The following is a 25,245-nucleotide window of genomic DNA, read 5'->3' as shown; positions in this document are numbered from 1 at the left end:
CGTACAACAATCATACTCTAACAAGAAATCTGGTATTAGATCTTTCCTGTTAGTGGTATTTACCTTTTCTGCAGACCGTAATTTACTGTTTGGTCCATACACTGTACAATATTCATAAAATGTAATTATCCCTGAATTATTTTAAGTCACCTCAGTGGTGTCGTTATACACTACAGTTATTTTTGTTGTTAGATACACATATTTATTTTCTTTAATGAATAACCATGTTAATTGTTTAATGTGAATGACATCTTTTGCACAGTTTTTAGGCACAATATTTATCCCTTTTAGTAGAGTAACTATACAGTCTTTGTCTTTCTCTATTATTTTTAGTGGAAAGTCTGATTTTCATACCCTACAATCCATTTTCTTGTTTGCTTATCAGTTAAGTATGCATACAATTGTTTTTCTGTGTTAATTACAATAAAACCATTCTCAGTTCTAATGTGTACAAATTCTCCTATGTTATTTTGCACTGGTGTTGGGAAAGGAAGTATTTCATACAATGTATAAGTCTTTTTGTCACCAAGAGGCATCAATATTACATATATTAGCATATTCTTCTTAATAAATGCATTTACACTTACAATCTTATAGATTAAATATTCTTGAGTCATTCCCAGCTCAAATGGTAAGGTCGTACTATGTGAAAATTGATCCCTAGATTTTCTATAGGATCTTACAATTTCTGTGGGGCTTAAAATTTGCACATGTATAATTCCTAATTGTGCATACATTATCCCTGATGCTATTACCTCGTAATGCCAGCCCGCTGTCTTCTCGCGGTCCTCACCTGATGATACCCTGATGATAGGTCCATAGTAGAGAAGTAACATGCTTTCCTTAAAGCATCTAAGAGCTCTGATATGAGAGGTATTGGAAATACTGACCCTATCATCACATCATACAACTGTGATATCAGATCCTCAATTTCAAACAGCTGCCTATTGACCGCAATTTCTATATCCATTTGTGTAAATACTTCTTTTAACTGGACCTGTTTCATTTTTGAGAAATTCTTTTATTTGTTCCAAGTTTTTACTCAAGCGTAACTCATTAGCCGTTACATCATATAAAGTACCATTGGCCAATTGTAGAGTTGATTTAACAACGGTTAGCTGTTCCTTCGTGATTTTGAGCATTGACATCTGCTTTTTCTCTAACTCTGAAATTTTATTTTGATAGTATTCGGAGTCGTTTTCATCTAATGTGCCAAATAATGTTTTAGATACAGTTCCTATAAATTGAAAATTCCTCTCTTTTCGCGTTTACCCTTCTCGTTAGTGAATTGTTTAACAGTTTCTTTTAATTCTTGAACCTTTAGTAGTCGATTTGCTTCTAGCCGTAATTCATGTCTGCAAGTGTGATTTAACTCTTGCTGTAATTGATACCACAATGTCTGAGTCTTTTGCATATTTTTCTGTATAACAATGTACGCATCATTTCATTTAATCAAATTTACATAAGTGATTAATTTCCATTCTATACAATATACAGTAATTGCATTTCCCCTTGATTCTTAAAATAGACACCTGGTGTTTTCTCGCAAGGTATAATCTGAAATTCTAACGCCTCTCCAGTAAAATTTAACATGCACATTAAAGCTAGTATATAGACTATTTTCGTTCTGGGATTCTCCATATCGTTTGTCGTATGACTTGTAAAGAAAACAAAATGTCGCTATACTTTTGTAAGTGTAGTATTTTTGTGTTAGTCTATCTTATTCTACTGCTTTAGGTTTTTCATTACATCTACATTCTACATTACAATCACTATGTATGTAGGGGTTTGCTATTCATTACATGTCACTTTCAAATACAGGGGCACTTATTTATTAAGTGCAGGACTCAGCTTTTCCAGCACTGTTGTCCTTTTGCGAGGTTGACATCTAGACTGTGGCCTCACTATCTCACAGTCTTTTCGTGATGGGTACTAATGATACATACGCACTGATATTCCCGTACTAAAATTTCTTAGCTTCAATATCCCCAGGTTAAAATTCTAATTTATCTTCAAAAATTTTGCACACAGTATGGCACGGTATTTCTACTAACCACACCAGCAACTATTCTGCCGTCACCGAGAGAACCGAACCTGATGTAAACAAAGAAAAATGTGTATCCGTATGTATCCATCCGCGGTCTAAACGCTGATTGGAGAATTACTGTGCTACTCTCGGGCACATGGCAGGAACCACGTGGGCAGTCTTGAAACTGTCGTTACTTTGCTTGATTGCGGCGATTACATCAGGATTAGCTCTACATAGACTGTTGCCGGAAACCACTGACGTCAACATGTACAGTAGTTGACAGGCAATTGTAATGCGGATTACGGCTCAAATTATACTCACTGTCCGCGAAAAATAAACAACAATGAATGATAAATGGCATCTCGATATTTAATTCTAGCGAGGAACTTAGAAGAGGCAATATTAAAACAATAACATGTACAGTACCGGTACTTTACCTAATCAGAATATGATAAAGGACGAACGCCTTCCAAGTAAGCGCTTCTTCGATTTCCCAGGTGTTCTTACCAATCCTTGGTGCAGTCGTTCGCTGCGTGCGGTATTATTGCTCCACTCCGAAACACAAGTGAACTCGGATGTCAGCTTCGCAAATCCTTTAAAGCTAAAATCGGGTATTTCTTACAAAATTTATGAAACACATTCATTGCAATTGCCTTCTCGCCACTTTTCAAAGGTTTCCCTTTGCGATGCTTAACGAACTCAACTCGGTGATTCACATTGCACAAGAACAAGTAATGTCTCACTCACTCACTTACTCACGCACTGTACTGATTACTTCCCAAGCTCACAGCTTAACAAAATGGCGGGTCAAGCATGAGCGAATGCGTCCCTTGTGCTCTTCAATTTGAAATGCTTATGTTTACATTACGACTGGTTCTCTGGGTGAAATCTGTATATCGATAGGTCTAAAAAGCCGTTGGGATGGTGAAGAGTGCAAGAACATCGCGGCCAAAATGAAGCCAATCCTTTCTCACATTGAAATATACAATTTAAATCTGTTCCTATGCACCTTAAATAATTTTCTTTTTCTGTTAGTTTTTAGAACAGTTTACGCCATCAATTTGCTCTATCTTGTAGGGGCCTCTGAACTGAGGTTCTAGCTTGTGGGACCTACCCCGTCTCAGGGTTTCATCCCTTAACAATACCTTATCTCCTACTTGTAAGGTTAGGTTGCGGTGTCATTTGTCACATCTCTGTTTTTCCTTTTCTTTATTCTGTATTAGTGTTTTTTGAGCAATCTCATGGTTTTCTTGTAGTCGGCGAGTAAAGTCTTCGACTACATTTTGATACTGATTATAGGATGTTTCAGGTTTCCTTTGGAGAACTGCAGGAATATTCGCTTTTCTTCCAAATATTAACTCATAGGGTATAAATCCCATATTAGTGTGTTTCGAGGTATTATATACGAATGTGGCTGTGGGAAATATTCATCCCAATCGTTTTGATCCTTGTAAATATAGTGACGCAAATAATCGGTGAACACTCTGTGTGCTCTCTCTATACTACCATTACTTTGTGGCTGAAATGCACTTGTGTGTACCTTTTGAACTCGTAAAATTTTGCACAGCCTTTTAAAAGTATGACTCATGAAATTACTCCCCATGTCAGTCAGAATTGAGCTCGGTATTTCAAATACACTAACAATATTCGTTACTAATGCTTTCGCCACAGTATTTGCTTTCTGACTGGCCACTGGTACTGCAACTAAATACTTGGACAATTGGTCCTGGCAAGTAAGTATGCCTTCTTTTGGTAATGGGTAGGGGGCCTAAGACGTCCAATGATATTCTTCGAAAACAGTATTGGGAGTATCTGTTATTACTGAGGGGGCTCTAATTTCTGGACATGTAGTTTTATTTCTCTGACATGAAGGACAGGAGCGTATAAAGGCATCCACATCCTTCTTCATGTTTGACCACTGAACATGTTTTATTCGCGCCAATTTTCTCGTGATCCCTCAATGTCTTCCTACAAGGGACGTATGGGCATCATGTAGTATTGCTAACTTTTCCTCCTCAGTTAAATCTTTATGCTCTTTAGCATATGGGGTGCTTTTGCGTCCTCGGAGTTAGAGTCTTTGGTTCGTACCTCCCCTCCTGACCTCTCTGCTTCCGCGTCCACGAGATTTTCTGCTCATTTTTTACTCATTCGGTTTCACCTGTCTCAGCTGTCTGTTGGGATATGATTCCCTCTGAATTCACTACTAGTACCGCTTTTTCAGGCACAACAAGCATTCTGCTTAATGCATTGGCATTCTTATTTGTTTTACCCATCTTGTACACTATCGTGAAATCATATTCAGGTAACTTTAGCCTGAACATTATTAATCTGGATGACAGGTCTTGGACATTGAATACCCACTTCAGTGGCTCATGATCTATCACTACTGTGAAATGCGACCTGAATAGGTACGGTCTAAAATACTTCACACCCCATACGATTGCAAGCAATACTTTCTCCGTAACTGAGTAGTTTTTCTCTGCCTTATTTAGAGTTCTACTCGCATATGCCACTGGTAAATCTTTCCCTAATTCTCCCTGTGATTAAAAGGCTCCGAGAGCCTCACCACTCGCATCCGTAGTTAGGATGAATGGCTTTTCGAAGTCTGGATATTGTAATATGGGCTTTTCGGTCAACTTTTGTTTCAGGATGTTGAAAGCCATCTCCTGTTTGTCTGCCCATACATAACGGACATTGTTCTTCAGGAGTTCATACAGAGGTTCGGCGATCTTACTATACTCAGGTATGAATCTCTGATAGTACCCGCTCAAGCCTAAAAATCCCTTTAATTGTTTGATGGTTGTAGGCCTCGGAAAATTTCTCACTGCCTCAACCTTTCGTTCATCCGGCTGCACCCCATTCTCAGTAATCACATGGCCTAGAAATGCCACTTCTGTTCGCAGGAATTCGCACTTATCTGGTTGTAATTTTAGCCGGTGTTCCCTGAGCCACTGAAAAACTTCCCGCAATTTCTTATTATGGTCCTCGATTGAATTCCCGTAAATTAAAAAATCATCCATATAGATCAAATATTTTACACCGTTTAGGCCTGACATCGCTGTCGTCATCAGCCTCGTAAAAGTACTAGGAGCGTCTTTAAGCCCCATCAGCATGCGTAAGTACTCGTACTGCCACCCTAAGGCTAAGAATGCTGTCTTCTCGCGGTCCTCTAGCCTTATTATCACCTGATGATACCCTGATGATAGGTCCATAGTAGATGAGTAACGTGCTTTCCTTAAAGCATCTAAGAGCTCTGATATGAGAGGTATTGGAAATACTGTCCCTATCGTCACCTCATTGAGCTTTCGAAAATCAATACAAATGTGGTATTTTGCTTCCCTGAAGCGTCAATTTTCTTAGGGACGATGAGTAACGGTGCGGACCACGGGCTGGTACTAGGCACGATTATTTCATCCTCTAGCATCTAATCAATCTGTCTTTGGATCTCCTCCTTTTGATCCTCAGGTAATCTGTAAGGTCTCACATTAATTGGAGGTTGATTTTCCCTGACCCAGATTTCATGTTGTAACACATCAGTGTAAGTTAATTTATCCCCTGCTAAGTGAAAAATGTCATTATATGCTGCACAGATAGCATATAACTCTTCTCGGTCTTTGGGTGCCAAATGGTCAACCCATAATTGGTCTATCACCCTTTGTTCTCGGGACTTCGTATTCTCATGTTTTACTTGGGTTACATGGTTGACTTTATTTTGTTCATGTTGCTTTGGAGGTGTCATGGGTTCGACTTCATGGACACAGAGCACTGGCATTTCAAATTCAACTTCTGCATCTCTTGTATTTAGCATGCTCACTACTGCCTTGTGATAACATGCTTTTGTCAGGCAACTTGCTACATAAACCCCTGGCGGAATCTCCCTTTTTTCGATCACACCATCTGCCATTCGCTTATCTGTTCTCACTTCTATTATAGTCTCCGTTTGGGGTTCAAGATATATCACCTGGACTTGAGCAGTCCGTTTACCTAAGGTGTATTGCTTTCCAGCTATTATGGCATAACCTTCCTTGAAATTAATTATGCTATCTCTCGAGGCATTCTTTCCAATAATGGCATCATAATGTGAATTCAAGTTTTCATCCACTACGTCAAAGTCAGGGTTCGATTTCCCTACTAGGAGTCTTACACTGCCACTAGTTTCGATCTTTTCTGTGCCTAGCCCTCTTAATTTTAAAGTAGACTTGTTCACAGTTAGCGCCTCTCGTGGCACAAGCTTTCTTTTTACAAAGGACACTTTGCTTCCCGTATCTATCAGGAATCGAAGGGGGGCCTTCTGACCTGGCACCTCAACAAAAATTACACTTTTATCTTTCCGTGAATGATTCATGCCCTTAATTGCTACGCAAGTAATCTCTCTTATACTTAGTCCCATAGGGAACTTTTGTCCGAAGATTTCCACATACCCTTCCGCGATAATTAGAATCTTTTAGAAGGTCTCTTCCTACGAGTCCATCTACTGACAAATGAAATTCATCTCCTACTACATGAAATTCAGGGGTGGATTTCGCTACATGCAACTTCACAGATCCCCTTGTAGGGGATGTCCTTCCTGTTGCACCGGATAACTCTATTATCGAGTTTCGATAATGGACTTCCATTTTGGGCACACTCCTTTCCTTAATTAAACTAACTTCAGCTCCCGTATCAATAAGGAACTTGAGGGTTTCCTTACGCTCTCTGGCTCACACTAGAATAGAGCCGGTTCGATCATGTTCTTCCCATGTATCTGTCCTCCTGCCCACTTTTTCTTTAGCAGACTGATCTCTCGGGGCTCCCCTACTCCATGATTCGTTACTTCGTGGGTCGTTTACTTCTTGGGACCCGCCTTTCAACCAATATTGGTGGCCCCTTTCTCGTTTAAATTTTTGGGCTTTCGGTTTGGCCCAATTTCTGTCTCTACTGGAGACCTCTTCTCTACCCTGTTCTTTATCACGGGTTCTGATTTTCTCCTTTCCGCGATTTCTTGGACACCTTGTGTTCTGAGGATTGAACCAACAGTTCCTTTGGAAGTGACCCTTTCGTCCACACGTAAAGCACGGCCCTATCTCCCCATGGTCTTTGGACTTCCCTACAATACCGTTGGGTATGCCCCATCTTATTGCAATTATAACATCTTATAATCTCACAAATATTTATTTCGTGCCTTTCACTTTGCCTCCTCTCTCTTTTATTCCTACAGTCTTTTTCGAGATGCCCTATCTTTTTACAATAGCTACAGGTATCTAGCCTCGGTTTTCGTTTCACTGTTGCATGGGCTTTACAGTCACGGGCGAGGTGTCCCTCTCTGTTACAATTGTAACATATGACTCTAATAGTTGCCTGTCTCTTAGGTTTACGGGCGGGCATGGACGTCCTCTGATATTGAGGTTCCGGCCTTGTCCTTACCTCTACAGGTCTTCGCACTTGTGTCATCACTTGCTGTTTTGCTTGAGCGGAGATGATAGCATCCTCCTCCTCTCTAGCAATATCCATGGCTTGTTCTAAAGTTTGAGCGTTTCTACTTTTACTTAAATTTTGGGTTCTTTCATCCTTAAGGCCCTGGACAAAACTAGCTTTTATTAGTTTTCTAATAAATCTCACCTAGTGTTCTCTAGATACAGGCGTTTCCCCCTGTATGGCCATGTTTCTCAGTTCCGTGCCCATACAGTCAATTCTGTAGGCCCATTGTGCTATACTTTCACTTTTGCCTCGTCGGGCTGTGAACAATTGACAAGCATAGAAGTCTATTATTTGCCTTTCGCTATAATATTCTTCTAATCCACCCTTAATGTCTTCCTACGTTTGAATGTCTGATCTTACTATCAACTTGCTTTGCGCTTCGTTAGTAATCTTCGTTAGGATTAACTTGTAAAATAATTCTAGGTCACCTGGCCAGTCCATATTTTCACAAAATTCCCTTAACCTATCAGGGTGAGAGCCATCAAACTCTGCTCCAATAAGTTTTAAAGCCTCTGTTACAGAAGTATAATGGTGAGAATGCACTATTTCCTCATGAGCTACATCAATGTTGCTGTGAGCAGGACTATCACTTCTATCTGACCCATCCATTATGAACTAGGAATTTGACTCACCCTTCTGTTGAATAAAACAGGACTCTGAGTTGGGCTGCTACTGCTAGTAACTTTTCGATGATGCCTCCAAGTGTTTGCTGCTGGATACTTCCTTTTACCACTGGTCTCACAATACTCAAACTTTCTGGAACATGTACAAGCTTGTATTAGATAGGTTATTACTTCAACCTAACTAATTAGTTACCCCAGAATCTGACACCAAAGACTTTTCGAGTCCACCTGTCATATTCTATGAATAGGGCAGGCTGGGGACTTGGGTTCGAATAACAGATTGACCTTGATAGAAAACACTTAGATACCATTAAATACTTACCCTAATTTATTTAAATAGATTATCAAATATACCCTTTTCAATAATACTACAGCACACCTGTAATAATTCTTCTCTCAACATTACTTTAAATTAATCAGTTCATCAGTCTCTGACTTCTTTGGAAAATACACACACTTCTACAATTCACTATACAACATTTATTAATTCCCTCCAGTCTTTAAGGCCTCTTAACTAGTTGATACTTATCTCGGGTTTTAAAGCTTCTCTTTACTTGCTTCTTTCTTGAATCCTTGTTGTAGTGTTCCTCTGAATCTTCGCTGACGGTTTCAGGATTCAAACACAGAACTCTAAGAACTGAAGCTATAGTCTCCTTTAAACACTCAGTGAGTTCTCTACGTACTGTCTGTGTACTTTACTCTGTGAGATGCTGCTAACCAGTTCTACTGGTTGGCAGTCTCAACAGCTGCCTAATCTGAATAACTTCTTATACTGCCTTCTTCACTAACTGTTGGCAGGCTCAACTACTGCCCGATCTGACTAACTCCATATACTGCTATCTTCACTGACTTTATTCTACAGAGTCTGTTCTCTGCCAAGTGACCTAGTGACTGTCCCTTCCCGAGAGAATGCTCCTTTAAGTTGACAGAATAACTACCTCACCAGAATGCCTGATCAGAATCACCACCAGAATGACAACCAAGAATGACCAACAGAATGACCAAGAGTCTCCCTTGTCACTCCCCTTTATCATTTCCCTGAGTTTCTAGAACAAGTCATCCCCTACTACTATGTTCCCTCACATCACTGATCTGTTAGCTTCCTACTGGTTACTTCAAGTGTGGTCCCACCGATCCCATACATCTACAGGTGACTGGTGACATTCCATAGATTCCTTCTAGAAAGAATGATTGCACCACAATGTGCGTTCTTATTTTTACAGGGCACTTTGCTATGTGACTAACAACAGGTTTGTTTTTACTGGACCACTCAATAAAAGCTTCTAACTATGACCTTCTAGTCCGTTTACTTGTTTCTCTGACAAATATTCTGACTGCAGCTTAACGAAATGTTACAAGTTGAGACTATCTTTAAGAAATGCTTTTAATTTTAATTGTAATTCTGCATTTATTCACTGCACTAATATTCTATTACACTTAATCACTCACTTCCACTGTTGTTGCTGTATCTTCTCATTATATGTTACACCTAAATTACTCATAATTATTAGGAATTTCTGACTGGGAGGTCACGGATCGTAACCCGTTAGATGCGCTCGCTCCATAATTTCCCACGGAAGGACGTGTTGCAAATCGGCGCTCGCGACATATCTCCTCTGTTGTATAATCTGTACTCTGAGCATATCTTCTGAGAATCGTAGCAGAAGACAATATACTTGGTTTCAAAATTAACACAAGGTGATGGCCATTTCCAGAATCCGTAACACGCACATTCTTATGACCATTTACGGGGAACCAGTTGAACAAGTGCGGAAGTATAAGTACCTTGACAGCTGGATTACAAATTTAGTAATCTGTGTATGAACAGAAATGGCTCGTACTAGTTTTCTGAAAATGAGGAATCTACTGTGTGACAGAAACCTCAGCTTGGAGACACATCACAACTTTGTCAGATGATATGTATATTCAGTGCTACTGCATGGCGCAGAAACATGGACTATGAACTGTAACACCATTAAGAGAATAAATGCCTTCAAGATGTGGATGTTCTGAAGGATGTAACGGATCTTGTGGACTGACCATGTCTCCAATGCTGCCGTACTCAAACACATTAGGAGGGAACAAATGTTGATGTATACAATCAAGAAGAGAAAGTCAGCCTACCTTGGGCATACTATGAGGAATGAAAAGTACAACCTACTTAAATTGATCATGCAGGGTAAAACTGATGGACATAGAGGTTGTGGTTGAAGAAAAAAAATGCTTTTGGCTGATGAGCTTACGGGACTGGACAGGACTAGATCCTAGTAGACTGATAAGGACAGCTGAACATCGTACAGACTTCGCTGTGATTGTGGCCAACCTTCAGTAATGGAGAAGGCACTAAAAGAAGAAGAATACAAACGCCCTACGCAAAAGTATGACCAACCACGTAGAGTGAATGGAATTCACAACAGTAGAAAGTCCTTCAATGAGGCAGTTTAAGTGTAACAAAGTCAGCCTGAATGTACGACATCTTGTACTTACCTTTAGGCCAGGAGTATGGGCAAAGTACGCTTCAGGACTTTGGGAATGGTAGAGGGCCCCATGTCCAACGGCACTGCATGGTGCTCTGATAGTGAGGCTGCCACAGTCAAACAAGTTTCCGCTTCGATACCGGCACTTGGCAGCTTCGTTTACAATCTAGAAACAAAATAAACAAGTTCAATAATTCAAGCTGATAATAACTCTAAAACAACAATTTATCAAACTCAAGAGCTTATGACTCAATAGGAGGAAGAAATAAGTGATCAATCAAGTAATATACAGTAAAACCTCACTGCATCATTTTTCAAGGGCGAGGGGGATAATGACGATGGATGCGCAAAAATAATAAACGCGGATGACGTAAAAAATAGGGGGAAAGCAAAATAATAAAATACGGCTACTGTATTTGGACATTTTTCGTCATGTAACTATAATAATAACAACAACAACAACAACAACAACAACAACAACAACAACAACAACAACAACAACAACAATGGCATGTGGCCTCCGTAGCCGGGTGCAGGTCTTTCGAGTTATCGCATGATAAGTGATCTACGCACTTAAGAAAATGCGGCCCTACCTGAGATGAATCCCAATGCGTAAGTCAGCACAAACATACACATATACACACAAACTCAGGCCCCGAACCGTCGGAATTAACCAAGAAAAGTTCAAATCCCCAACCCGACTGAGATCCCTTGAACCAAAGGCCAACACGCACTAACCATTTAGCCATGGAGCTGGAAATACTCATTCTATACATAATGGTATCAAAGAGATCTCACAGGGCACGGCTCGGACGATGTCACAGAGGTTAGAAATTCAACACGGTGCATCTCGGACAAAGTCACAGTGGGCTATGCAAGGCTGCCAACTTAGGAACTAGTTTCAAGACCAGGCTAGTGAAAAGATTATTGGTCTGGCTTGGTTAGGTCCAGCTTTTAATAAGACAATTGGGCAAGGGGGGCAAAGAAGTAGTCAACAGGGCTGTAGCATCCCATACACTCCACAAGATATGACATGATTAATAACCCTATGACTGATTAAAACGTACTCGGCGCAAGCCATGGCTATTTTAAACTGTGCGATTTTCTCATTTTCAACTAAGGTGGCAGCCAATAGCATGGGATGGTTGCCTAGTTGTACTTCCTCTTAAAACAATAATCACCACCACCACCACCACCACCACAATAGCAACACGGAAAATGGTAGAAAATTTGAGTTTTACAGTGCCTCAGTTTTAATTCCTGTAAATAAGAACACTTCTAGGGGTTGGTTAGTGGGTCGAGGAGAAACGTTGGTGCCAGGAGGCTCATATTAAGGTTGCACGTGAATAACGTGTGTACAGCACTCCAGCCTCATGATCCTTGCTCAAGACTAGCAACTCGGACTTGTACATTCTCGAGTAACAGGTTGCCGCTATTATATGCTAGAGTATTGAGCTGTCTCTTCAAATTCATAAAACTTTTGCATACATTTTTCTTACATACGATCGATCCATGCGCAAAAATTGTGGCCGAGGACAAATAATTTTTGACGATCGATGCGGTAAAACGATAGTTGCTGGTTTATGAATATGGGAAAATGACAGTTCCAGCAACGATACATCAAGGTTATACAAAACAAGATAAACCCAATGACATGTCAGTGTGTAAAGAGCGGACAAGGACAATCTCTACATCTTCCAATCCCAGTTCTTCCCTGCCCCCAACAAATTTGTTTCTGCTTCACAGCTTCATTAGAAGGGAGGGGTCATCTTGACAGAAATTCAGCCTTGATGTGAAAAGTGTGGGATTAGAAGAATGTAAGATAAACATAAGAAAAGGCAAGAGAGGTGGTAAAAGACAAGAAACACAGACATACACGGAAGGAACCCAACGGGAATATGCGAGTAATGGAAAGGAACAACAAAGCATCAAATTAAATGTGGAGAATGTTTTCATATTTGTCCTTGTATCCTTTCCTATGGCTCTTCCATCCTCCTAATGCCTATTATTTATTTTAGATTTTTAGTCAACATAGGACTACTTTAGTCAGGTTTATGGACGTTTCTCTTTTTTTGTCAGCCCAATAATGTTTCACTCTTTCTGAACGTAATTTTCTTTCTGCTTCTGGAATCACTCTTCCTAATCTCTGCTTGTTGATTTTCATCTGTAATCTAGTGTGTTTATCTTTCAATCTCTTGAGTGTACATAGATGTTTTGTATTTTAAATCTTCTATTGTAATATGTAACTCTCTCATGTTTTCTTTAAGTTCTGTGATCCATCTAATATTATTCTTACTATTATTCTTCCATTCATTTATTTCATGTCACAGTGTGGACATACATACATACATACATACATACATACATTATCATTATAGACTGTTATGTCTTTCAGCGTTCAGTCTGAAAGCCTAAAACCTAAAATATAAATAACGTATTACATACAAACAAAACAAAATACATCTTATGTCAAACAAATTCACACAAAGCCTGCCCAGAAATGGGCAACAGCAATTCCCTCTTGGGTGGCTTGTCAAGTCTTGAAGTGTACAATGAACAGGGCAGGACTGACAGTCATGAAGGTGTTGGGTAGTTTGTTGCTCCCCACAATCGCAGAAGTCTGACTGCTGATCTTTCAAATAACCCCATTTTTTTAGGTTATCCTTGGATTTACCCACTCCGCAATTGATTCAGTGCCTTCCATGTTGTCCATTCCAAATGATGATCAGGGGTTGCAGATTCAGAAGGCACCATCCAGTCAGAAAGATGCTCAATTCTTGCTCGCCAAATATCACAACGTGCTGTTCTTGTTGGTTTATTCAGAGCCTTGGAGACACTGAGGAAACTTTTCCTGGACTTCATCTTCTGGGTGGAGGTCGATGCCCAAAAATGGGTGGGTATTTGTGTGATCCACCTTTAACCTCTCTTGCCTTGCAAACACTTCTCGCCGAATGTCTGGAGGAGCAATACCAGCCAAGCAGTAAAGTTTGTCAATGGGAGTTGTTTTCAGACACTCAGTAACTCTTCTATAATTTTTCCACTGGTTCTATTTTCTGGTGAGCATATTAGATGGCCTAAGAATGAAATCTGTTTCTATTTCATTGTGCTAGTTTCAGGTTCTATTTCTTTATGAATTGCTTCATTGGAAGCTATAGCTCAGTCCATGTTAAGAAAACAGTATTGCTCTTATGGACCCCTCTTAAACACACATAATTCCTCATGATTAAGGAATATTATACTGCACTTTATATTGTATTATGAAAGAAAGAAAATGGATGAGGCATGTTTATGTCCAAGAGTTGTTAAAATAACTACTTAACATTCTCTATTTAATAAATAAATTTGCAGGGAGGAAGCACAATGGCGAGACCAGCCATTGCTTTGTTGCCTTCCTTTTGAGTTTCTCTGGTACATGCAACGCATAAGCCATTACACTGTATGTTCTAATATTCCCGTACTGTATAGCAGTTGTTACTGAAGATTTTGAAGCTGTGGTGTGCAGCGATACATCTCAGCATGAATTCTACTGATAATGAAATTCACTATCATTTTTATCTGTGCTTGGTTTTGTTATTTAGCTTTTGTTTCTTAAGCGCATTTTATTTTTGCCACATTTTTACTACTTTTTCACAAGTGCATTTAACTGTTACCATTCTTTTCGTGGGGCGATATGGGAGCACAGTAGTACCCGGCGTTACCTGGGCAAATTTATTAAATGCAATTAACTGCATCCCCCACCCCAAGCCTATAAAAATTCTCTGTTTATTTTCTCTCAGTTTGCCTTGAACTTCAGAAATGATATTTTGTATGTGCAGTAGTTTACCCATTTTGCTGCAAAAAACTAAATAAGGCCCCCCCCCCATCCCCTTCCCCTGCCCTACAACCCCTGTACCCTAGATTTCAAAAAAATAATTTACAGCTTACTTTCTTCCTTCTTTTCTGTTGAACTTGAGTTTCACCAATATATATGCCACGGTTTTCCTGTGATGTTGTTGAGCAGAGCTCTTTGATATGGCAACCTTGCTGTCATAAGAGCAATACTGTTTTCTTAACATGGAATGACCTATAGTCTCCAAACTCCGTTTACTTGATAATTTTTATTTAAGCAGGTTCTCATTATTCTCCCTCCTAAATGAGTACTCTACCTATTACAACTGTGTTTGTTGTTTTGAATAATGTTTTACATGCATATGTAATTTATGGCTGGGTGACTGTTTTGTAGTGTTTCAATTTGGCTGCTATTGAGAGACACTTTTTATTATATGTATTCTTGGTAACATGTTGTGCTGTAACCAGATTATCTATTCTATTTTGCCATGCTGGTTTCTTGTTCAGGTTATTAGTGAAAATTTCACCTAAATATTTAAATTTTTCTACAATTTTTATTTCTTGGTCTCCCAGCTTAATTTTGTTTGCAAGCAGAAGTTGAGTTGGCATAATTTGTGTTTCAAATTAAATTTTCAAACCAATACTGTATTTTTTTTTTTTTTTTTTTTGCTAATTGTTTTACGTCGCACCGACACAGATAGGTCTCAGCTTTATAAATCTCATGTTTATCCCGTATTGGCTCAACACAACTAAGGTTAAGTTATGAGTAGGTTCCCACCTTCCAATACTTATCAATTTCTGTATAATAGGTTTATTAATTACATAATATAAACCATCTTAATCTCTAGTACATGTTTCGTTCCGATTATGGAACATCTTCAGCTAAAATTTGACAAAATGGCAAGACAATTAAAACACATACGGTCTTACGGCGACGATGGGACAGGAAAGGGCTAGGAGTGGGAGGGGAGCGGCATTGGCCTTAATTAAGGTACAGCCCCAGCATTTGCCTGGTGTGAAAATGGGAAACCACGGAAAACCATTTTCAGGGCTGCCGACAGTGGGGTTCGAACCTACTATCTCCCGAATACTGGATACTGGCCGCACTTAAGCGACTGCAGCTATCGAGCTCGGTCAATACTGTATTTTGAGCTATTTCCTGTAAAGATTGTATTTGTTGTTTTGTTTCCAGAATATGATTGGCCAGAGCAGCTAGATCTTCAGCAAATCCTAGACAGTTCAAATGTATGTTTACTAAAAACAGTTTCGGCAAATTCGTCTGTCTGTTCTACTGGACTGATTTGCTTCATTTTTGTTTTATTCTTTTTGAAATTAGCTGCCAGTGAGCCATGAAACACTGATAGGTCTCCAAGTTCAGCCATCGTTAAGTAATCATAAAATCAAATTATTAAATGATCACCCCAATAACTGTAGGCAAAGAATTACCCTAAACCGCAATACTTTCTGTACTTAGCAGGTTGCTAAGTGACTAACACTTTCATTAATATTCTGATATTTTATGTGATTTTTATCCTTAGTAATGTGACTGCATACAGCCATGTTTGATTACTACCTGTCAAGCCAGAGAGTAAAAACTTTCTCTGATCACGGAAAAATACTATTCTCTGCTAGATACTCTTTGATTCTCTAACCTTTCCACGCTTCCAAATATATTCAACAGATAACAGAGCATTCCTAATAACGTACATGCTGCTATGAGAAAAAATCTACGTATATACAGACCCCATCATCACAGAGCCTAAGACATTATCTGGGAACACCTATCGAAGGATAACCTAGTTACACTAGAAAGAGTGAAGGCCAAAGATTTGTGCCCGGCAAAAAATGCTCTTTTGAGACTAATCTATGAGCTCACGAACAACCGTTTTATATAGAAGGGTGATTGAAAATACCATTACCTTCTATGATAGAATACCAAGCTTTACATTAAGAACTGCAGGATAAAAATAGCAAATATATTGCCCCCATCATGCCGGGCTCAGCTCGCCGGAGAGCGAGGGTCTCAGAGGTGGACCGTTCGCTATCGGCTGTGCAGAAATTTTTAAAGGCAGGGATAGATGAAGGACTAGCGACAAATGAAAGGAGACTAAAATAGGTTTATACATTTATTAAAAACTGACACTCCTTCAAATAAAACAATTAAATTCACAAAATCTGGGTTTGATTCTTGGAAATATCTTCTCCTCGTGCTATCATTTATGAGGGATCTTGATCAAATTAAAGTTCAACGACTGTTCGTGTCTGTAATTATAAATATAGGAATCATTAATTTGCTGTAAAATTGATTGAAAATCAAAATAATATCTGATATCATTCTCCTATAATGGTAATCAAATTGTTTAAATTAAAATATTCTATCCGGATTTCGCTTTTATTTCACAAGAAAATGATCATTTTCTCTTCCTTATTTAAATTATTGAAAATTATTTAATTCAGAAAATTATGGTTAATAAGTCTTCCTTAGACTTTCCCTTCAACAATTACTTCATTTTTATAATTATTAATTGACTAAACTTCTTGTAATAAATTTTTACTTGAACTCATATCAACCTAAATTTTACTCGATTTTATGCAGAAAGTGACTGTACAATAACTAATAATTTAGTTTCGTGACATCAGTCCACGGACGTTGCCTTCTCTTATTCACTTTAACTTAGTGAATTAGGCCCTAATCTATCTTAAATTACAATAAAATCTTCTAAAGATTCAAAATTCATCCAATCACGGACACGCGAAATAATATAAATCGGTCAAAAATTTGACGCGCACAGTGGAGAATATCATCACAAAATCATACAAGAAATATTCATAAAACACAGAATATAATCAAATCACACCTCACACATTCACACATAGGTACACGACCATTTTATAATATTATTTACACGAACACTAACCCATTATTATTAAATTTAGGATTTATTGCAAATTAGGGAAATCATTCTCTAGATGACAATATCACGTATATCCAAGGTATCGATTTAGAATGTGATAGAATTGAGGTTATCACTTGTGTGTAGACATTAATTATACAACGATGTTCAAGGAATATTTTAAACAGAAATCATCCTAATTAGGCGAGTAGAATAACTACAACACAGGTCAAAATATTAGAATACGCGCTTACGGTACATGAGTTGCGGCATTTATTTTTATTCACCTACAATTTCGTGGCTCTCGATTAATCTGCACTGAAGCTCGAAGAAATCATGTCCAGTGACACTTCTCTTCCAAAATGACTCTAATGGATGCATAAATTATTACTCAAAATATAATGTCCATCTGCAAGTCATACTCAAATTAATAGCGCAGAAAATATACATATAATTCGTCATTACTCCGTCCGGAGGATTGCCATGTTCCAGGCTTACTTTACATAAAGTGAGCACACGATAATTCTTTCCAAGAATAAACTAACATTAAACCCATGACCTTATTAAATAATTTTAGCCCGTAATTAGGTTTAATTATTTTTACTCATTATTATTATTATTATATTTGACCGTGCATAATCTCACTCGCAAAGCTATCGTACGAAGTTATTCGGATGACTCTAACGAACTCAAACCCACAAACATGTCGTACAATCGTAGAATGAAATTTTACACTTAGAAAAACACTAGAACACTGTCCTAATTTGTCTCAGTTAATTTTCAAATTATTTCAAAACCAATCAAAATTAACGCGGGGTTCATTTATTTTTATCTCTCCTGCCTTCTAAATTCTTAGGACAGTTGAGGTCTCTCTCGATGACATACACTCATATCTAACTAATAGAACAAATACACATTCATTCCAGGGCACAAACTACCTCCCACCAAAGAAAGAAGAATGAAAAGTCAAACTACTGCAAAACTAATAGAAATCTAAATGAATAAGGTAAGGCTACGTTTTACAAACATTTTACAGAAATAGAAAGAAAGTGAATTCTTAAGGAATACTCATGTGGCTGGTGTGAACTGGATTCTGGCTGATGACCTAGTACGTGGTCACATCACCTTCCATCGAACAAAGTCTTGCCCATGTCCGACGCCTTACATGATTAGTGACTCATGGAGGAGCTGAAGGTACACAGGAAACTGTAGTATTCTTCACGGAACTGGATAGCCATCTTGAAGTGAGTTCGAACCAACGATCTTCCTTCTTCTAAGTTCTCGTAGAAAGCTGAAACTAACAAAAGTCTTAGCAATAGTCCAGGATACACATGCGATGCTTTATAATTTGGATGTGGACACTTATCTTATGACAACCCTAAATAAATCGTAGCTAATTTTTCCAAGTGTCTGAATTGCAGTTTATACAGTCCTCGATGCCTTCTCTAATGTACAGTCTCCCAGTGAAGCAAACGACGTCCAGTCTCTTCCGTAGCTGCAATTAGAGTAACGCTCAAATCAAGTGTTCAGAAGTAAGAACCCTCTATAAAATTTCCTCTGGAATTACCATTAAATCCCTGTCTTAAGACGTAGGTGTGCCTCTTAATTACATCTAATTGGTGGATCTGTTGCATTCCTGTGAAGGTTGTCATTTTTATTGGCTGCTCCAGTTTCACGTCACTTGACTTTCCATTTATTGATCGATTGAGATCACGCTGTTCGCCGGGTCACGTGTTACACACATGTGTTTGAAGGCCACCTAACAGGAATTTCACCCTGCTTCCTCATTCTCTTGGTAGGTCGGGAAAACCGGTTCGCAAGTGGCTGGCTCGCACTAGCACGGAAATACAAAATCTCACCCTCCTGGCGATTAAATAATGTTCCAACACGCTGATGAAATAAATCATTCTCCTTTACTAAATTATTACCACTTTTGAAGGGGACAATGGATAGATTTTTACCAAACAGATGGCATGATGAGATCAAAATGTATGAATTCTGAGTACAAACTGCGGCATACCATAACGCGCTTTGCGTTAAATGTTCATAAAACTATTGAAAAGGGCAGGCATATCAAGACGAGTTATCTGACCTATTTACTGTATAACGAATGCTGTGGAGCAGTATGGGTCCTCTAGTTATGTTAATGTGTTTCTCTTCACATTCCCATTACACGATTTGACTATCATTTGTTTGCTACTTGATCCGCCAAGGTGGCGCCTCAGCGACTGTTGATGCCCCTTCCTCCTGATGATGCAGGTAAGTAGAAACAAATTCTTTGGGGCTAAGAACATATGGATGTAGAGAAATAGGGACTGGTGAGGAGAGCGCAGTGTAAGAAAATGTGGAGATTGTCGTTATCCTTTTGTGTTTCAATGTTTGACCTCATCTCCTCTTTCTGTTGCTCCTTTTTCCCACATTGACCTGCCATAGTGTTCCTCCTCCTCCTTAATTCAGTGCATTCCTGAAGAAGAGTCATCATTATCTGCTTCAGCAACCTTCCTTCTTCTTCTTTTGTCAATTCTGCCTTCCTTTGATGAGGCCTCACCAGCTCTTTCTGCATATTTTACTCAATCTTGGTCGATTCAACACAAAGCTGTTGTTGATAAAGATGTTGATTCCCATAGGGAACCTGAAATATTTGTTCCGAATGAGTAAATTTATAATACAAATATAGTTGATCCATTATTGGACATTATAAATTTTCCAGCTAACTCATTCCTGGTTGCCAGCGTTTCACCCCAGTGTGTTATGCTGGGCTCATCAGTTGGTAAATAGCACACCTACCAAGATGCATGGCTAGTGCATATCATGGAGGCCACTGCATAGGCTACATGGAGCCACTGGCAGTGCCAATGCACTATGAGAGACTTGGTCTCATTTAAAAAAATTGATGCCTGCCTGGCTAATAGATGATAAAGATGTTGATTCCCATAGGGAACCTGAAATATTTGTTCTGAATGAGTAAATTTATAATACCAATATAGTTGGTCCGTTATTGGACATTATACATTTTCTAGCTAACTCATTTCTGGTTGCAGCTTTTCGCCACAGTGTGCTAATTTGGGCTCATCAGTAGGTAAATAGCACTGGCCATCAGCCAGCACACTATTTATTTACTTAAATTTGTAATACCAATATAGTTGGTCTGTTATTGGACATTATAAATTTTCCATCTAATTCCTGGTTGCCAGTGTTTTGCCCTAGTGTGCTAAGTTGCTGGCAACCAGGAATGAGTTAGCTGGAAAATTTATAATGTCCAATAACGGACCAACTATACTGGTAGTACAAAGCCGTTGTATCATTATGACCTGGTTCTATGCCCATTACCTTCAAAACTTTAATTCTACGCATTGCACCCTCATTGAATGTGATAACAGCATCACATACACCAATAACTATACCTCCTCCTCCCCCTTGGTTCGAATATACCTACTATGGAACATGCTTGTTCAACTGTTGGGCTTTGATTTTTGCCCAGTATTGTCGCTTTTTCTGCTGGTGTAACTCCTTTCTTTCATCTGTCCAGGGGACACCTTTATTCCAGGGTTTTACCTGAAATTCATGGACTTCTTTCAGGGTATGTCGTACAGACCATCTATCTTGAAGATCTGATATTCCCAGTTCTTTAACGTCCTTCTCAGCTTCTGTCAGCCAAGTGGTAGTGATCTTCTTGTTCCCTTCCTCGCACAATCAGAGAGCCCCTCTATGTGTTCATAGAACTCGGAATTGTGCCGTCTATGGAATTCCTCATCTTCCTTTACTGGATCTATGATCTTCCTGAGAATTCTCCTCTCTCTGACTTCTAGTTTCTTCATCAGACGTCTTCAGTTCAATGAAAGACACTCCATGGCATACAGAGCTTCTGGTCGTATGACTTGATGTGTAGTGCTTCAGTTTCAGGTTGCGTGACAGGTATTTTCTGTTATAAGTGTTCTTTGTCAGTGATAGAATTCTATAGCAAAGTACAGACACATCAACTAGGATATTTATTTATTACTATTTATCGCATGGTGAATCAAAATTATTTACATGTATACAAAGTTTGTGGACAAATAGCACAGTCACAAGCTTGAAGGTCTAGTTCTCTGACCAATTCTATTGCTTCAACTGATGTGTGACCTTCAAGTTCGTAGAATTGGACCATATCTGCACATTTGTCAGCTGAATATCAAAGGAATAAGTCAAGTAAAATGTAAATATATTTCCAGGCTCTTACAGAAATATGCAGTTGATGTCATGATGTCATCATACTCCAAGAAACACACACAGCAGACGAACTACAATAATTACAGAGTAGAGGGAAAATACCAGGCTTTAAATTGATAGCCTTTTCAAAATTATGGCCTTGAACCTATGTCAAGAATCATATAACAAATCATGAACTGCTGTCAGCTAGTAATTATCACAATTAAACCTAAAAATATAGAGTAGGTACAAGTCATGAAATATAAAAAAAATATGAAAAACAAAGTATCAAATATGTGCAAGCACACAACAATTATTGCAGCAGTGTCTAGTCCCATATGGCTAGGACAGAATGGATTTGAAAAGTAACTGGACTAAGACATCGCACTGTGCTTTCACCACTGTTGTTCATAATGGTAATAGATGAAACTGGGGAGGAGACAAAGGAAAAATAAGGGGACTGGAAGCTGAAGGTGACGTTCGTAGTGTGGGGAGCAAATGGAGAGGAGGTAGCAGTCGATTGGACACACTGAGCGAGTATTCTCAAATCCACAGTTTAGGCAAGTAACTCAATGTTGAAAACATCCTCGGGATATGAGCTATGAATTTTAGATAGATAAAATATATGAAAATATATTCTTTATTTATTCCTAAACATTACGATCCTTTTCTTAATCATCATTAGCCGGTCAACTGGATTAGCAGTTTGCCTCTTTCTACCACTATGAGCGCTAATGTGAGTCAATGCATTGTTTCACTTAAGTACCACTACGAGCGCTAATGTGAGTCAAAGCAGAGTTTGACTTATGTCCTTATAACTACATTCGGTATGGACATTTTTCAAAAAATTAAAAAATCCCTAAAGGTATTGAACCAAGGAACACATTACAGAAAGAATTATGTAAATAAGTTAAACTGGCTAGGATCTGAATGAGAAAGAAAAGGAGTAAAGAAACAAGCGATTTTATGCTGTTTTAGGCTGGAAGTGATTTCCGAATTTTTTAAAATATAGAGCTATTCAAGACTCACAATTTGAAACCTTTCTGAGCCCTTTAGCCCTTCAACTTTCGGCATAATCGAGGAAGTTGTTTAATTTTATGTTTTTCATAGTATGGGGACCCCCACTTTATCTGCTAAGAAATGTTTTGGACATTAACAAGTGAGACAACGGTGTTAACTACAGGAGAAAGTAAACAGAAAGGTATTGCAAAAAACTGGGGGACAAGAGTATGAAACTGTTGAAAGTAATCTGGAAGTGAACTGATGCAGGACTGGACATGGAGATTACAGTAGGGAAATGCATTTTACCAGGGCATGAGGAACTAGATCCGGAAGTACCATGGAAGCATAACGAGATGTATTAATACCTTGTGCTGACATAAATATGCACCAAAGATCTGCACACTGAAAAAAAGACAAGAAATGAGGAAGTCAGGAAGGAAATTGGAACAGAAAGGCTTTCAGACAGAATGGAAAGAAGTAAACTGTGATGGTTTGGACATGTTAAGAGAATGGAAGAGGAGAGAATACCAAAGCAGATGATGGAGAATAAGATTCAAGAAAGGAGAACACTACGGTGGATGGACTCAATCAAGAACAGCATAAGAGGGAACCTGGATTCGAACAAGAAGATGAAAGAGTGCCATTAATATGCAGACGTGGCTGGAGCTGGAAAAGGAAAACTGATGATGTTGATGATGATGATGATGATGAATTACTGAATTGCAAATATGATTATGTCAAACTATAAGTTAACTTTACCTGATCAAAGGCTGGAAAAATGTAATCAGCAAACTGTATCTCGGCGACTGCTGTTGCTCCTGTATTCGCTATCCCAATTCCAAATCCGGCAATTCCTTGCTCACACAGTGGAGTGTTGAAAACTCGATCTTTGCCATATTTTGGTTGCAGTCCCAGTGTGCATCGAAAAACACCACCAAACGCTACGTCTTCACCAAAGACAACTATCAAAATCATGAGTTAGCATCAAAATATTTCTGGTACTGTGTATTGAAAAAACACAAACATTTCCTATGTAATCAGGTAAGTTTGTTTGATTGTTGAGTCTTACTGTGTGTGACCACAAGGATATGGAATTTTAGAAAAATGCTAGTAAATATAATGTTACAACAACAAAACAATATTCATATGCACAAATAAAAAAAGAACTGCTTGGAAATCCAACACATTCATAGGGGATTATCACACAAATTGGATTAGATTGATGATTATGAAATATAAAGGTTGGGAGCACAATGCTTAACGAGTCTTTGATAATGCCTATTACAACGTTGTTGAGTGTATTTCAGGGGATACCTGTCCAGCTCCATGGCTAAATGGTTAGCGTGCTGGCCTTTGGTCCAGAGTTCGATTCCCGGCTGGATCGGGGATTTTAACCTTAACTGGTTAATTGCAATGGCGCGCGCGCGCGTGTGTGTATTCAGCATTAGAAATCATCCTAGGTAGGGCTCTCAGCTTCACAGACCCCTAATGGGGTGTCTACGAAAAAAGACCCGCATCAGGCCTAACCAGAGGCCATACACCATTATTATTATTAGGCGATACCTAACCCTTTCAATATGTTCCAGGTGTATTTTTTAGTACCTCTGACTTTAGTACATTCTGACTTGTACCACTTAGCAATCATGGTAAAATTCTCTAGTTCTCAGAATGAGATATTTTGAGTGACACCACTTGGTGAACAAGCAGCCCATTTGTACATTAGCATAGGACTAATTTTGAAATCAACAAAATTATATTTCTAATTTATAATGATGAATATGAACTTTTGGAACTGTGAATTTCCAGCTTAGTACCAATTTCATGCAGAAAAATGAATTTAAATCAAAGTACTAAACATAATTTCTTGTAGAGATAATAAAATGTTTTGGCATACCAGCTGAAGGGTCATTCTCCATAACAATATCCAGGGCACTGTTGATGGCTTGGCACATGTTGAGCTTCTTTGTACCTCCTGAAAGGGAAGATATAAAGTGACTAAATCAGACCATCATCAACATTATGTAGTTTAGCCTTTAACACTGCACACACTATGTCATAGCCTAGGATGGTTGTTGCCCTCCCTCCATGATAGAAGTCTTGGGTTACACATCCTGGTCCAATCACAAAATGACATCAAGTGTGAATCTATCAATATACTCATATAAACTTTTTTACACTTTTTCAATCATGTCGTATTTCAATGTTTGACAATTTTAAATAAATAAATAAATAAATAAATAAATAAATAAATAAATAAATAAATAAATAAATAAATAAATAAACAAATAAACAAATAAACAAATAAACAAATAAACAAACAAACAAACAAACAAATAAATAAATAAATTAATTAATTAATTAAATAAATAAATAAATCAATGTCATTACTTATCTGCATTTAGGGCAGTTGCCTAGGTGACAGATTCCCTATCTTGTTTTCCTACAATTTTCTTAAATGATTGCAAAGAAATTGAAATTTATTGAACATCTCCCTTGGTAAGTTATTCCAATCCCTAACTCCCCTTCCTATAAATGAATATTTACCCCAATTTGTCCTCTTGAATTCCAACTTTATCTTCATATTGTGATAATTCCTACTCTTAAAGATACCACTCAATCTTATTAGTCTACTAATGTTGTTCCACGCCATCTCTCCACTGACAGCTCAGAATATACCACTTATATTTAAAAAAAATTTACATAAATTTATTGAAAACCACCTTTTCCAATGCTTTAAAGTTGTCAAT

The 25,245-nt window shown here is 38.4% G+C and overlaps 1 protein-coding gene across 1 annotated transcript in view; it reads right to left on the bottom strand.

The window, feature by feature from the left end:
• Window positions 1–25,245, bottom strand: part of BckdhB (Branched chain keto acid dehydrogenase E1 subunit beta) — a 309,243-nt gene that overhangs the window by 263,861 nt on the left and 20,137 nt on the right. Inside the window, exons 2-4 of the mRNA XM_067146689.2 lie at window positions 24,393–24,470; window positions 23,258–23,460; window positions 10,597–10,752 (exon numbers count right to left, since the gene is read on the bottom strand). Of these exons, the coding sequence (XP_067002790.2) occupies window positions 10,597–10,752; window positions 23,258–23,460; window positions 24,393–24,470 (437 nt within the window). The remainder of the gene's footprint in view (window positions 1–10,596; window positions 10,753–23,257; window positions 23,461–24,392; window positions 24,471–25,245) is intronic.

Source organism: Anabrus simplex, chromosome 1, assembly GCF_040414725.1.
Source record: "Anabrus simplex isolate iqAnaSimp1 chromosome 1, ASM4041472v1, whole genome shotgun sequence".
NCBI classification, from domain to species: domain Eukaryota; kingdom Metazoa; phylum Arthropoda; class Insecta; order Orthoptera; family Tettigoniidae; genus Anabrus; species Anabrus simplex.
This window is presented reverse-complemented; position numbering and strand designations above follow the sequence as displayed.